This window comes from Phaenicophaeus curvirostris, chromosome Z, assembly GCF_032191515.1.
Source record: "Phaenicophaeus curvirostris isolate KB17595 chromosome Z, BPBGC_Pcur_1.0, whole genome shotgun sequence".
Taxonomy (NCBI): Eukaryota; Metazoa; Chordata; class Aves; order Cuculiformes; family Cuculidae; genus Phaenicophaeus; species Phaenicophaeus curvirostris.
The window spans coordinates 45,144,531-45,160,042 of NC_091431.1; the positions used below are offsets into that span (position 1 = coordinate 45,144,531).

General features: G+C 36.4%; 1 protein-coding gene across 30 annotated transcripts in view; it reads left to right on the forward strand.

Annotated features, from left to right (window-relative positions):
• The window catches only part of PTPRD (protein tyrosine phosphatase receptor type D), a 477,045-nt gene that overhangs the window by 425,910 nt on the left and 35,623 nt on the right, over positions 1–15,512 (forward strand). For all 30 annotated transcript variants that reach the window (XM_069880847.1, XM_069880848.1, XM_069880854.1 and 27 more), the window contains 2 exons: positions 13,684–13,803; positions 14,726–14,880. In XM_069880847.1, coding sequence (XP_069736948.1) covers positions 13,684–13,803; positions 14,726–14,880 — 275 coding nt within the window. The remainder of the gene's footprint in view (positions 1–13,683; positions 13,804–14,725; positions 14,881–15,512) is intronic.

Sequence of the window (15,512 nt, forward strand, 5' to 3'; positions counted from 1 at the left end):
AAAGAGAACAAGAGACTGGGGAGGAGGAGAGGAGATTTATCAACCACAAAAGCTTTTAAATCAGTCAGAAGTATCTTATGGAGGTAACTGGGTATTAGTTGATATTTCAGTAGCTCATGGATGAGCTCCATTTCAAAATGAAAATGTTTTTGCAGAAGTGAGCTTGGAACAGAAGGAATGCACTACAAAGATTAATGCTATACTGAGTTGTTGATATTTTTTCATATGCTTGATACATGTAATTGCAATGATTACATAACTTATTGGACCTCCTGGCAGCAGTCATTCCTTTCTGGAGGCTTATCAAGGTGCAAAATATATACTTATTCTTTTACCATTTCATCATTTTTTAAAAATAGAGTAAGCTTTTTGCAGTTGAAGCAATATATAGTATTCTAATTAAAGAATCATTTTCTGCATGTAAATTCAACCAACATTAACACCCCGGCCTGCACATATTTGATGGCAATTAGTACATAGCAGAGGGCAATTTATCACAAATTTTCAATTTATCTTAAGTCTACAGGTCTTTTCTAGTCTAGGCACTGACTATTGTTTGGAATTTAGCTAATTAACTGTTGCCCGTTTCTTCATAAATTTTGTCTTACATAATAAAGTTGCTCTTAAATAGCATCAGTGCTAAGAAAAAATCTGATCTGAATAAGCAGCCCATGGCAGAAAGTGTACTTAAATATTTCACAGTTTATCTTAATACTGCAGGACACAGAGCCACTGTCTAGAAAGATATTTTGATGTAACTAAATGGAATTCCACTCATTCTCTCTAATAATTGCTTAGCAGAGTTTTAAGCTCACTCTAGCTGTTGCTACCTGAATCCTAAAAAAAACACTTGTCAGAATAGTAATCACATCCACAAGTGATTAGCATTCAGCAGCAATACATGCCTTGAGTGTAATGAGAGACCAGACAATGTAGTCAATGAATTCTCTGCATTCGATGCTTACGTTTGTGTTGGGGTTTTGTGCATAATTTAGCTCATTTTGTGCTCTTAGATCAAGTGAGTTTGATGCATTCAGTGCAGAGCACTAGAGATCATCTCTCCTGTACGTAATTCAGGTCCAGTCTTAGAGTCTGCTGCTCTGTAAATGCAGCAAACTTCTTACCTCTCCTTCTATTGAAGCAGCTACATGTAATTAATGGTATTGATGGTGAAGCAGCAGTGGGAATTCCTGTATGGAAAAAGAATGTAATGACGAAATTTCATTATTTCTTCTTGTATTATCATTTTCTTATAGCATATCTATATAGCAAGAGACCAAGTGAAATTTCAAACATGAAACACAAACACTCTTACATACAACTAGAGATTAAGATCCTTGCAAATTTTGTTTCTCTTTTTCCTTTGATTCCTCTTTGATTGCTTTTGTGTCTTGGTAACCCAATCATTATTTGTGCTGCAAGGCAAGATTATTTCTCTCTGGGACTTCATCTACTTTCCGTCTCCATGTCATCATTTCTGTTTAGCTTGCTTTTTTCATTATGTAGTTCTGCAGCTTGATATCAGCCTTCTTAACCTGGGCTGCATAGATAAAGATGGGGATTTTAATTGCATCTGCAGAGACAAAGTTGGTTCATTAGCATGTGTTAGATGTCTGAGTAACATCAACTTTGAGAATCTACAGATTTTACAGCTGAGTACATCAGATGAAGTTGTTACAGTGAATTCATTATTCATTTCTTTGCCTAAAAGGAATCTGCACAAAAAGAGAAGCTCTTTCACTTATAACCTTTCACACATTTTTGGTTTCATATGAAATGTCATCACCTGAATCTCACTTGAGCTAAGCCAGACTAGAGAGAGAAAGTCAGTCCCATCATTCAGCTACTATGAACGTAATTTATGTTGAAAAGGATAATACACACTAGTAGTGCATGGAACAGTTTTGGTAGCATATTTGTCACACACAAGTTTAGTCTAAATGAAATAAAAGAATGATATTGAAGCTTGAAAACTAGAGATTAAAACAAGTAGTTGTGTGTTGTACTAAGGAAAGCTGCAAATCATGTAAAACATTGTTTTGTGACACCTCTATGTCTCACTCCTCTGTCTTCCTCTTCTCCCCCAGAAGTGCAGATTTTCCTTTTTTTTTTTCTTTAAGATCCTCTGAATTGACTGAATGTTCTGAGAACTTATGTGCTGTAATGAATGATGTGAATGACCAGATGAAGACAGATAGCCTCACTTTATAGCAAAAGATTTTATTGACTCAAACAAGAAACAATTAGTCCTATGCCCTTTCAGGATAGGATACTGTTGTGGATCATCCACTTGAAAGACAATTCTGTCCTTTATTTTTTTGCTATGTAATTCTTATTTTGAATACAGTTGCTGCGTTCGCTTTGGAAAGTACTTTCCTCCCTCCTTAACCTCATTGGCAGTGTTTTTTGTTGGGACCACAGTGTCTAGGATTGGAATCTTCTGTCAAAAAACACCGGTCAGTTCAAAGCTAAGTGACAATACACTAACCCTACCAATTATTCAAATATAAGCCAGATCCTGAACTTCTAGACCGATGAGGAAGGCTTTAGTTTTTATACTGATACCATCAGCATCATTCAAAGTTTATACATGAGGAAACTACACTTGTGGCATTGTGTTAGCTTGATCCAGATGGCCATTTCACTGTCAGATACCATTATCAAGGTTATGAGCCAAGAATATATAAAAATATAAGCATAAAATAGTCATCTTAGTTTGTCGAAGTTTAACATCATAAATCTTGCATTTTCACTGGGAAGGGGGATGTAGACACAAACTCAGTAGAAAAGTCATGCATTCTGACTCTCACTTAGTTCCAGTGGAATTATTTGCATGGGTCCTGTATCGGTTTCAAAAGAACATCTAAGAATAGTTAAAAGTCCCCGGATTTAGCATGTCTCAACTGGTCACTGATACCCAAGAGAGTCAGGGCGCTGTCCCAAGAAAAAGCAGGTAGGCTTTTCCCGAGGTTGCTGCAATGCTGACTAGGTAATTATGTTGTTCCAAGTGACATGTAACCATCCTGAATCTGCCCAAATCAGAACACTCCTACTCTTTCAACTCATTTTGTATCCACTTATAGACTATCCCATGTGTTAGAAAAATGGAGATTGGATGACAGCAGAAATATCAAGTAGATGGAAGAAGTTTAAGTTTAAGGTGGAATTTGGAGTAAAATAATTATGGGAGTTCTGTTTTGTTTGGTGGGTTTGGTTTTTTTAATAACAGAATGGGACATATTAAATAAAATCAGGAAAGCTTTCTTCAGTTTCAAATAGTACAAAACCGAAAAACATTTGAATAAGCACGGTAGAAAGTGTAATTGTAACTTGGGCCTCTTTAGTAAAAATAGCTTTGAAACAAATTTCTGGCACCAAAGATTTCTAAGTCTAGCTATAGGCATGAAAAACATAAAGGCAGGTCTGGGCAGAACTCTAAGTTCTTCTAATCCAAATGCTCAAATTGCTAACATTTGTAATGAAACCTCATTAGCTGATGACAAAGTAGGCACTAATAGCTATTGTAGTTTACCTCATAGCTAAGGCAAAGAAGTAGTACACACACAACAATAAGTAAAAAGCAAAGAAACTAAGATTTGTTTCCTTGTCTGTGTGAAATACGTGAAGACATGTCAGACAACTGCAAGATGTGCAGCATTTTGGTGTGATTGTGCTTAGGGTTGTTCTCCATTTGTTGTGCAGGGTTTCAGTAGCAAATTTGAGATCTTTCCTCCTAAGTATGTTTTAACGGGTAATATCTGAGCTATAACTTGTCAAAATACTGGATGAAAAATAAGTGACAATAAGACTGCTTCGATAATAGGAGTAGAAAAGTAATCAATACGTGAATGTAAGAATTCATTACAGATTATATCAATAAGCTCCCAAGTGTACCTGTATTCTACTGTATTTAGACAAAATGTAATTGATTTGTGCATAAAAGCTGCACTGAAGTTGTGTATTGGGCATGTAATTCTTTTTTAAGTTCTGTAATTTGTATTTAAACATAGGAAAATATAAAGAAAAATTTTAGCTATATTTTGCACTAACTAGAAAAACATATATGTCTTTATCTGCTAAGAGATAAGTTAACTTCTCTTGCAGCAGACATATTAGCAGATAGCTGGCAAATGTTGTCCCAGTCTTCAAGGGCAGCAGGGATGACCCCAGTAACTACAGGCCTGTTAGTCTCACTTCAGTGCCGGGTAAGATTATGGAGAAGATTATTCTGGGAGCTACTGAAAAATCCACCTATAGACAACACAGTCATTGGTCCCGGCCAACATACGTTTATAAAGGGAATTAATCCTCATAAATGATCTGAATGCAGGACTCAAAGGTTTGTTAACCAAATTCACTGATGACACAAGACTGTGGGGAGCTCTTCACAGTCTTGAGGGCAAAGAAGCCCTGCAGAGGGATCCAGACAAATTGGAGAGCTGGGCAATTGCCAGTTGCATGAAGTTTAACAAAGTCAAGTGTCGAGTTTTGCACATGGGACGCAGCAACCATGGGTATATACAAACAGACTGGTTGTATGCATACAGACTAGGGAATGAGAGGTTGGAGAGCAGACCTGCAGAAAGGAATCTGAGAGTTCTGGTCAACAACAAGCTGAACATGAGCCAATAGTGTGCCCTGGCAGCCAAGAGGGCCAACCGTGTCCTGGGGTGCATCAAGCGCAGCACGACTAGCTGGATGAGGGAGGTGATTGTCCCTGTCCCATTCTGCTATGCACTGGTGTGAGCCCACCTTGAGTGTTGTGTGTAGTTTTGTCACTGCTGTATAGAAAGACTGTGAAGCTACTGAGAGTGTCAAGAAGAGGGCCATAAAGTTGGTGAAGGGTCTAAAGGGGAAGCTTTATGAAGAGCAGCTGAAGTCATTTGGGCTGTTCAGCCTGGAGAAGAGGAGACTGAAGGCGGACCTCATAGCAGTTTGCTGATCCTCACAAGGGAAGGACGAGGAACCAGCACCCATGGAAATGGCAGACAGACATGCCAGGGGAAGTTTAGGTTGGATATTAGGAAAAGGTTCTTCCCTCAGAGGGTGGTGGAGCACTGGAACGGGCTCCCCAGGGAAGTAGGCATTGCACCAAGCCTGACAATATTCAAGAAGTGTTTGGACAATGCCTTCACACAAATGGCATGAATGTTGGGATTGTCCTATGTAGAAACAGGAGTTGGACTCAATGACCCTTGTGGGTCCCTTCCACATCAGGTCTTTCTGTTATTCTGTGTGATTCTGTGAGAGAGGATATGTGGTAGATGGCATCCTTTCATATGGAACTGTATTTTTTTACTAAATAAGAATTGTTTGTGTTATTTCGTTATTACTCATTCTCTAATTTTAATGGCAAAAAAGTAACTTCTGTATCAATAATGCACTATCAGAATTTTATTTCACTTCTTTAGTTCTTCCAGTATGCTAAGATACGAATCAGAAGAAGAATGAATGAACAAAAAACAAAGAAAAATCCAAAGTCAAGTAGACCATGTGTTCACCAGATTTACAAAAATAAAAATAAAAATGTGTAGGTTTGTACTGAGTTTTTTTCACTGTAACAGAATGCTATGGCCATAGTCCAAGAATTCCTACACCATTGTACAATCTGGAGTCACCAGTTACCATGTCAGAATTGTAAAACTCAACCATATGGCTGTTCATTACAGAAGAATTCTCAGAATCACAAGGGCAGAGATGTACGCATCTCTCACTGAAATGCAGTTAGTTGTAGATGCTTAATTCATGTTAGAATCCAATCCCAGATTTATCCTAGCATAGGCTACACTCACCAATAAGGCCTAAATTTTCCTTTTCAAGGCACATTACAGGAGGAGTGCTGTGCTGAGGTGCCTCAGCTAAAACTCAGACTATGCCACCCAGAAAAATAGCTGTGGAAATGCTGTACTAAAAACAGAGTGTATTTTCTGTGAAAAGGAATGTTGTAATGCCACTACACAGACTGAAAGTAGTTTTGCCATGCTGTATCTGGTTGTTTGAGCTTACACACACTTGGAGTTGAGGACATGCAGAATTAATAGCCCATATGAAAAAAATATTGGTAAGTTACGGAGACTGTAGAAGAGAAAAAAGAATATCAGAAGTTGGAGAAATCAGATATGGGAAAAGTCAGAAAGAAATGGATTTGTTTTATATATAAGAGAGTGAAGAAAAAATTAATAATCTTCCAGTATGCAAAAGGCTGCTAAAATCTTCATGGCAATCAACTGTATACTCTGCCTGTGAAGCTATAGGAAGAAGAAATCAACTTTGTGGCAAAGGTGATTTACGTTGAACCGTTGAAGAACTTCCAAAATGTCATGTCATGAATGGAGCAAAATCTGTAGGATATTTTGTGTAGTCTCTTCCACTGTAAGCTTTCAACAACTCTGTACACCACAGTCTTACCTGCAACGATATGGCAGTACCTGGTACTGACACAAGGGTTTCTCAAGTAACCATCATTTTTTGTGTGTGTGTGTTATGATTCTGTGTTGATAAATTAAATGATTCCCTTGAACTGTCAGGATAAATTAGTAGTTTTCTCAAAAACAAAATTTCACTGAGGCAAGTGTGCAGCAAGTGGTTTAGTCAAAACTGCGTTGTAACTCTATAATTTGAATCTATCTCTTTAGTTCATTTGCTTTGCGCTTGAGGTAGGACATACAATACGACCTTGTATAATTCTTCTCTTAGAACAGAGAGAGGGACTATGCCTCATAGAGAGAATGGCTGTTGACATTACAGGTTAGAGGTTTTTCCCTGCAAAAATTAAAGATTCTGTATATTTGTTTTCAGAATGCAGTGATTAGTTTCTGTTTGGTTTAGCACTGCAACCAATTACTTCAGTGCAGGGAATTCTTCCAAGGGATTTCAACCTTGAAAAGGTCAGTGAATTAATTTATTATGGTTATGGGAAAATAACCCCCCATTTAATTATTTAGCAGATTCTGGTGAAAGACAAGACTAGTGCTCCTTTATGGTGGGAAATACATCTGGAAAATTAAAGTCCTTCAGATATTTGTCTCTAAAAGAGAAAATTATGATTTACATTTCCCATCATTTACAAAGCTTTTTCCTGTTTTCTGTGGCAGTTAATGAATATGGCTATTTACTGAGAGGCACATGTTAATAACTGAAGTTTTATCTATGTGGACTTTCTGATTAATAACAAAAGTACTGTGTGAAATATATTTATGAGATTAAGAATATTATCCATGTACCAACTAGCAGTTGCAACCTCACTTTAATGCAAGTTCTGTTCAAAAATCAAAATCCAAACTGAAACCTCTTAACTTCCTCGAAGTGTTCTCCGTCGTACCATTTTTCATTTCTGTTGTATTTCATGAATTCAATTCTGGTTTTCAGATGAACCAAAAAACCTTATAATAGAATTTGGTCTCTCTGATGTTTCACTATTTTAATTATTTTGTTCCACTGATTTCTTACATAATATTTGTATCAGCTAAAGAAGATAGCTGTCTTGTATGGAAAATGCAAAATCTTTGTTAGAGCGCTTAGATTTTAAACTGAACTGTTTAATATGTTCTTCATACTGTAGTGTAATATCTTATTCAGTGGGAGATTATTTAGGCTGCGCACCATGATCAGTATTGCGTACAGGAGGAGGATGAAGTAAAAAGTAGACAGTGCATTCACTTTTGCCCTCAGTTCCATTCATATAAACCTTTTCAAGACCTTTTTAGAAAATCTTGCTATACTTAACTCGTTGACAGACTCGTTCTTCAAAATTAATTCACTAAGCCCCTGCCTACGCTGCTGTTAAGAAGAGTTCAAAAAGAGCATCTCAGATTGATGCTAGTAATATAGTTTTGAACTGTTCTTGGTTTGTATAGATGAAGACAAAAGACAAGATTGAGAGCACACTTCAAATATGCCCAACATTACTTCATATATCTGTTTTCTTTTGTTTTAATAACCATACCACACTGTGTCTTAAAGATCATAATGGAAAACATTTGGGGGTTATCTTTTTAATTATCAATTAACTTTCAGTAATAACTGTTAGCCTACTAATCATGCCTCAGAAATTTCAAGAAGGGTGCTATGAGGGTTGCTTTACAGACTTACTAGAGGGCTAACGTTTGTTATGATTTGATTAGCCTAAAGTTCATTGATGTTGTCTCCAAATCCTGCTTAGAACTTCTTCAAGGTTTCTGTAATTAAGACAGAAATATATTACACTTCAGAAGTGTTTCTTTTCTACCTAGTTTTTTAAAATACGAAGACTCAGTTCATATGAGATTCAACAATCATAGACTCATAATAGAATCATTTAGGTTGAAAAAGACCCTCAAGATCAAGTCCAACCATTATCCTAATACTGCGAGCTCCACCACTTAGCCATGTCCCTAAGCACCACATCTACACTCAACTGCTTCCCTGAGTAGCCTGTTCCAATGCTTGATAACCCTTTCAGTGCAGAAATTTTTCCTAATATCCTGTCTAAACTTCCCCTGATGCAACTTGAGGCCATTTCCTCTCATCCTATCACTTGTTACTTGCAAAAGAGACTGATATCCACCTTGCTACAACCTTCTTTCAGGTAGTTGTACAGAACAATAAATTCTCCCCTCAAGACTAAATATCAACATCTTTGACTTTACATACTCGTAGGTACGTAGTTACTACAAATTGTTATTAGAGACCAGTACATACCAAGGGTGTGTTTTTCTGTAGTAAAAAAAATGGATCCAAAGAACCAAAATTTCCCAAAGTGATTAGTTGTTTTGGGAATACGTTTGGTGGGACTTAAAAGGATCTGTCTACCTGAGACTGAGTACTCAGTTCTTTCAGAATTTAGGATCCCATTAAATTCAGTGCCTTTCTGAAAGCAAAATCTAAAACTTGAAACTGTGTTAATTCCAGCCTTGTTTCTGAATAGTTAATCTATTTAATCTGTCATTTAGAGTTAGACCAAAGTTAGTGAATGAAACCTTACCAAATCTTGTTTAAATAAGGCCTAAAACATGTTTCCATATTCTGAATTTATTTTTTTTTTTAACCTTTGCATTGCAATCTCGTGCAATAGTGTCAGTACCTATGATCTTTAGCTTCCAATCAACATAATCGTTTGGTGGCAAGGCATTGTTGGGAAAAGGAAAATGGCTTCAGAGTGAAAACTGCTTGGAGGCAGAACATAACTGGAATGTCTGAGGCACTAAGCTAGCCTGATAAGGTCTGAGGCAGTTTGCATCACTTTCCTATTTTGTGGTTAGTATTATCATTCAACTTCACTGTAGACCATTTGAAAATATTGCTAGAAAGTTTTTTCTGCAAAAGACTATTATTATTAAGAAAATCAAAGCAAGAAGTTTGTTACAAACTGCTGTTAGTAATAAGCAGATTCATCATAATTCATATACCATACTTACACCAAGGAATGTACTGTATGATTCTGCCCAGAACTAGTTTGCTTTGTCTTCCCTAATTTACATTTTGTCCTTAAAATCTCAGAAGGCCTGTAACAACTGCCTCATCTGTTAAGAATCACATGAAGGGTCTTCTCAGCCTGAATGATGGAACTTTATACTGGAAAATTATTTCTCTACCCTTAAATTTCAGAATCTTTGTATTCATGTACATATGGAAATATGCTTCTTTCAGCTCTGTTGATGCATAGCAGTACATTCTCTAGTGTCTGTGACTAGTTTTAAGCGTGAAGGAACTCTGTAGCTACTTAAACCTCTCCAGTCTGAAATGGTCTGAAGATTCTGATTTCTCATTGGAAAAGAAAGCATTTACATATTCTTGCGGCCTTGCTTTTATTGAATGCTTGTACTTCAAGGAAGAGCAAGGGTTTGCCTGGTCTAAGTGGAAAAAATGTAGAGAAGAGTTTGAGGGGCAGGTTTAGAGAATGTGCCTATCATTAGTTGCATCTTCCAGCTATGTCTAATACTATGGTACTTGAAAGAATTCGTAATATATTTAGGAGTCTTTTGAGAGCTGCTGTAGTAGATGTAGTCATTTTGGCAGAGTGCAACCTATGATCATGAGATAGTGAACATAGTAGTAAAAGTTATGCTTGTCATTACTTGTAATTTAATTTCTTAAATAAAACAGTCTTTGAAATCACTAGTGAGTTCTTTTGTGTTCATGTGCCTGTTCTGTTCATCTTGCCATCTTTAGTGACAGGCAAGAGAACATCAGACAATTACTGATGAAAGCTGTTTTCTGTAACCATGTACAGTTCGTGGCACAGAAAATTTCTCACTGGGTGCAAATGAATATAGTCTACAGAGGAAAAGATCAATCCTTAGAACTAGGAGCTGGGTGGATCAGAGAAAGCTGAGGACTATAGAATTCACCTAAGGTATATTATGAGCTAATTCCAAAAATAAATAAATCCTATATTTGTATTTCTAAAGGATGGTGCATATTGTCATCGCCGTACCTTACCACATTACAGTTTCATTCCAAACAAGGTACAAAAATGAGGAAGACATTTTCCTTACTACAGGGAAATTAAACATGGACCAAATTGCTAAAGCAAAAAAATCATTTGGCAAATTATCTCAAAATCAACTGTTAACAATTAGTTTTACATTTTGGATGACTCAAAGGGTTTGATTAATTCCTGAAGAAATGCTGATATGTAATCTTTGAAAAATAAACTTACTTTACATTCTGAAGGCTGGAATCTTAAAGTAGGCTAACAGAACTCTGTCTCAGAAAATAGTGTCTTGACAATTGGCTTATATTATTTGATTTTCTGCTACTGTTGAAGTCCAACAGAAAACATTATTCTGATCTCTCACAAAGATAAACTGGACTCTAATTTGTTAGGAGTATTGGGAATGTAACATTTACGATCAGAGAGCAAAAGAGTATAGGAGGCAAGTAAGGTCACATCTTTGAAGAAGACCTCTTTCTATGAGAAAAATCAAGAGGCAAAAGGAATAAAATATGTAGTTCTATCAACTTACATTTTATGTTCTCTCTCAAAAGGTCAAATGGAGATCAATGCAAAATCAGGTTTTCTTTCTATAAATTTGAACTTTCATCAATTTTCACTTTCAAACAATATATATACTGGTCTACAAATTATATTTTTTTTTATTTCAACAGTTATTTCAAACAGTATTAAATGTGTATTTAAATGGTTAGCATCTGCTTCCAATGGTAGTCCTCTGCATCAGGTTTCACATAAAGTATTTTAGAAAAATTGTAAAATTATTGGAGCTTATGTTAGGTAAACTAGTACACAGAAGGAAAAAAAAATGTTAGAATCTGTTTCTAAGAGAGCAGGCATATTTATTTTCTCCTGGCTAATTGAAAAGGACCAATTTTCTACAGGCTTCTAAATCTGAGTATATGCTTAACATCAGATTATTACATAAAACAAAAATGAAACAAGTATTTTCTGTTCTTTACAAAGATACAGGTAAACTGCTATGTTCTGAATTTCCATTCCATTCTGTGTTGAACATTTATTTCTCTTTATTACACCCAGAAACTAGTTTAATAAAGTCTTTCTAGTAAGAAAGCTGATTAATTTTTCTGGAAGCTTTCTGGAATGTGTCACTGCTTCTACAAGGATACAAGTTATCTGTGGAAACTGCAGGGTAAAGAGGAGATCTACATATTTACGCATGGAAGGAAATAGCGTGGCATCCATTTCCTGTAGTCATTTTATTAAAAGTACATAAAGTACATTTTTTATTAATATAAAAAAAATCATTGAACCCCAAAACAATGTAGCCAGAGGTTTATAATAAACCTTCTAAGATTAGAAACTGCAGCTATTACATATCAACATTGTTTCATGAAAAAAGTTATGATTCTATGGGAAATAATAAGTAATAAACCACAACTTGTTTGTCTAAAATACAACTAACCAATACAGACAAAAGTTACACTGTGTCTACATAACTGGTAAAGTGATACTGGATTTACCGGAATAATTCAGTTGAAAATATACCTCTTTGTCTAATTTGCAGAAAACCAGAGTGGCTTATTTTAGTACTAGGAATCTTGCAAATAAATCACCAATATTCATGAAGTACCTACAATACTCACTGTTTCAGTGTTCCAGTAAATGAAACAAGCAAGTATTTTATTCCTTTAAATAAATAATTTAGTACAGTATTAATACCACTTTTAGGTTTGTAGTATTGATAAACATTTTTCATTGCTTTGTTCCAATTCCTTATCTATAAGTTAAGCTATCAACTCCTGTATAAAAATTGTTTCAGGCTTTTTTTCCCTTCTAATGAATATTCATCACTTGCTTCAGTGGCTAGAACTTTTTGTCCTTTTTATCTAGATTACTTGTTCACAGATTGTAATTTGTGAACTGCTGGTGATCTGTGACCTGTGAGCCCCAAAATAAAATGACCTGCAAGAAAAAGCTACACAGGATGGGGGAGTTTAAAAGTGTATCAAGCCTTTTTCAGTCAGTGCTGGGCAGATGGAGAAACCTGAAGAACATGAGTTTCAAACATGCGTTTCGTAATTTTCCTTTTTAGGCAAATCATCAATTTTTCTCTTTGATTGGCGTGATAATTCACATTTTTATCAGAAATACTGTGCAATATTCTGCTTCTGTTTCTTACAGTTTGCTCTGTTCTCACTGAATTTGGTATGAGTCTTCTTTAAAGTGCTTAGTGCAGACATTTACTAAACAAATGCAATGCGTTATTACTGGACTCAGAATACACTTCTTTTCTGTACCATATGCAAGGCTAACTGATAAGAATGTATCCTTGTAAGCAGAAAAGAGACTGACTGTCTTAGGTTCACCTATCAGTCACTAAAAGCAAAACATTTTCAATTATTTAACCCTCATACTACTTTGTACCATGTTCTCTGATTGTTTTGGGGGGTCAGCATATATTTTTTCATAGTAGCTTTCATTGTAAATGCTATTTTTAGCTGAAACATATTATTGAGTCTCAGCAGTGATCATAAACACTTTTATGTGTCATCTTATACAGCAGTATTTCAGCTTATCGATATTTTAAGCTGTGGTAGTTTGAAACAGAGATTTCTCTAAATGAAATATCCCATGTCTTTAAAAATTTGATAGATGAGCTCTATTAAATCATGTTTTTTAATGACTGTGAACACAATTTCGTTATGTGCTTTGTAACATTGTCTGCAAAGGAAATTGTATTTTCTCATGGTGCACATAATAGTTGTTGATGTTGTTTCATTTATCTGTGTACTAAAATTTTTCAAAAAATTCAGGTTTTTACTAATATGTCTCTCTATATACTAAATATTAATATCCAAGTAACAGTTCATATGCCTAAGGATTCATGTGAAATAGGTGAAACATTGCAAACATTCCAAAAATTTTCTGTCAAACTTTATTGGATTTGTACTGCTATTCAATTCTAGACTGTGAAGGATGGGGTACTGAAGATATAGCTCATATTTTTAGCTAGTATAAACTGTATTTTTATTTTGTTTTATCTCTACTTATTTGTATTTCTTAATCATCTGCCCCACTGAATTTACCCATTATGGAAGAAGATATTGTATGAGCTGCTACCAAAACAACAATTCTTGTGGGTGACAAAATAAGTTTCTTGTGTGGATCCATAGCAGTTGTTGAGCATTCGAACTCCATTTAACTTAAAAAACCTACAGAGATATACCCTCATATATGTAACAAATGTCAGTTTTTAACATAGTAATCCATGACGTTTTCCACCACAGGTGAAGTGTGATCAATACTGGCCAAGCAGAGGCACGGAAACTTATGGACTAATCCAAGTGACTCTTTCAGACACTGTTGAACTGGCAACATACTGTGTTCGTACATTTGCACTTTATAAGGTATATATATTAATATATACTTCAAAATTTAAATGTAGGCCACTTCTACCCCTCCCCTCCTCTCCCCCCCTCCACTCCCCTATCCCCTCCCCGCCGCCACCCTTTCTTTTCCCTTCCCTCTTCCCCCTTCTCCTATCCTCTTTCCCCCTTCCCCTTTTCCCCTTTCCTCTCCTCCCCTCCCCCTTCCCTCCTCTCTCCTTTCCCTTTTCCTTTCCTCATCTGTTTCCTCTTCCCCCTCCTCTTCCTTTTCTCCTTTCTCTTACCATTCCCTTTCCCCTCCTTCCTTCCTTCCTTCCTTCCTTCCTTCCTTCCTTCCTTCCTTCCTTCCTTCCTTCCTTCCTTCCTTCCTTCCTTCCTTCCTTCCTTCCTTCCTTCCTTCCTTCCTTCCTTCCTTCCTTCCTTCCTCCCTCCCTCCCTCCCTTCCTCCCTCCCTCCCTCCCTCCCTCCCTCCCTCCCTCTTATCACTCTCTCTCTTGCCACCCTGCCCGCCTTCTTTACCTTGCTTCCGGCCTTCCCTGCCTGTTTTTCTCCCATATTTCCTCACCCTTTTTCTTCCCTTTTCCTCCTTCCATTTTTCTTCCTGTTTTCCTTGTAGCAGCAATCTTCTACAGACAGAACGTATTTTTCTTGTAGCATAGAGTTTTTCATAGCTCCTGCTATGAAAAAACATTTAATGCTAACTAAAACTCTGGCACTTGTGATGCATTGCTGTGCAGTATAGTTAAAGCTCTTATATTGTTTGAATCCCACAATCTAGAATATAAGAAACATTTCCCTCCATAGCCTGAGTTCCATTTCTCTCTGGCCCCAGTGTGATTTAAATATATTTCTCTGTACATATGCTTTTGCAGCTGTTTCGCTGAAAGGTACTTATATCACATTAAATGGCAGTTTTGTCATGGATTTTTTTTTAATTTTATAGAATGGTTCAAGTGAGAAAAGGGAAGTAAGGCAATTCCAGTTCACTGCCTGGCCTGACCATGGTGTCCCAGAACATCCAACACCATTCTTAGCTTTCCTGAGACGCGTCAAGACCTGCAATCCACCTGATGCTGGACCAATGGTTGTACATTGCAGGTAAGCCCCAAATTTCTTTCAAAGCTTCTTATGTCAAGATAACTGCTGTTTTGTTGCAGACAAAAACATTTTCTTCTCTCAAGGACACTTCTGAATCCATCAAAGAAAAAGATGGTTGCATTGCAAATTGGGAACCTGAGCGTGTACTGCTAGCTTGAATGGTCCAGAATTATTCTCTTTCATCTGTGCAAGAGGAATTAATTTTAGAATATGTAAAGGCCTACAGGGGTAATGCCTGCAGGGAGAATACAGATGTGTCTATGGTATTCAGAGGCGGCATGAAAAAGAAAGAGGGTAGTATTAGTTTAACACTTGAATATTGAAGAAAGTGTGTTTTGAGCAGTGAAGCAGCTTCTGAAATTATGACATGTTGTGTATGAAAGTAAAGAACATTAAAAGTAGGAAATATAGATGGGAACTTTTATTTAAAATAGGTGAAACTTTAATATGTATTCAAGGTTAAGCCCCCATCTTAGGACTGTGAGGAGCTGGAACATTAAAGGATGTACCTGGGGAATAGTCTGATCTCCGTTGCAAGGAAATGAGTGTTTCATGCTGTTTGCAAGGTAGCAAACCTCTTTGGGCATTATAAGGTATGAATTAATAAACTCTCAAGAGAAAAACTTGAACTC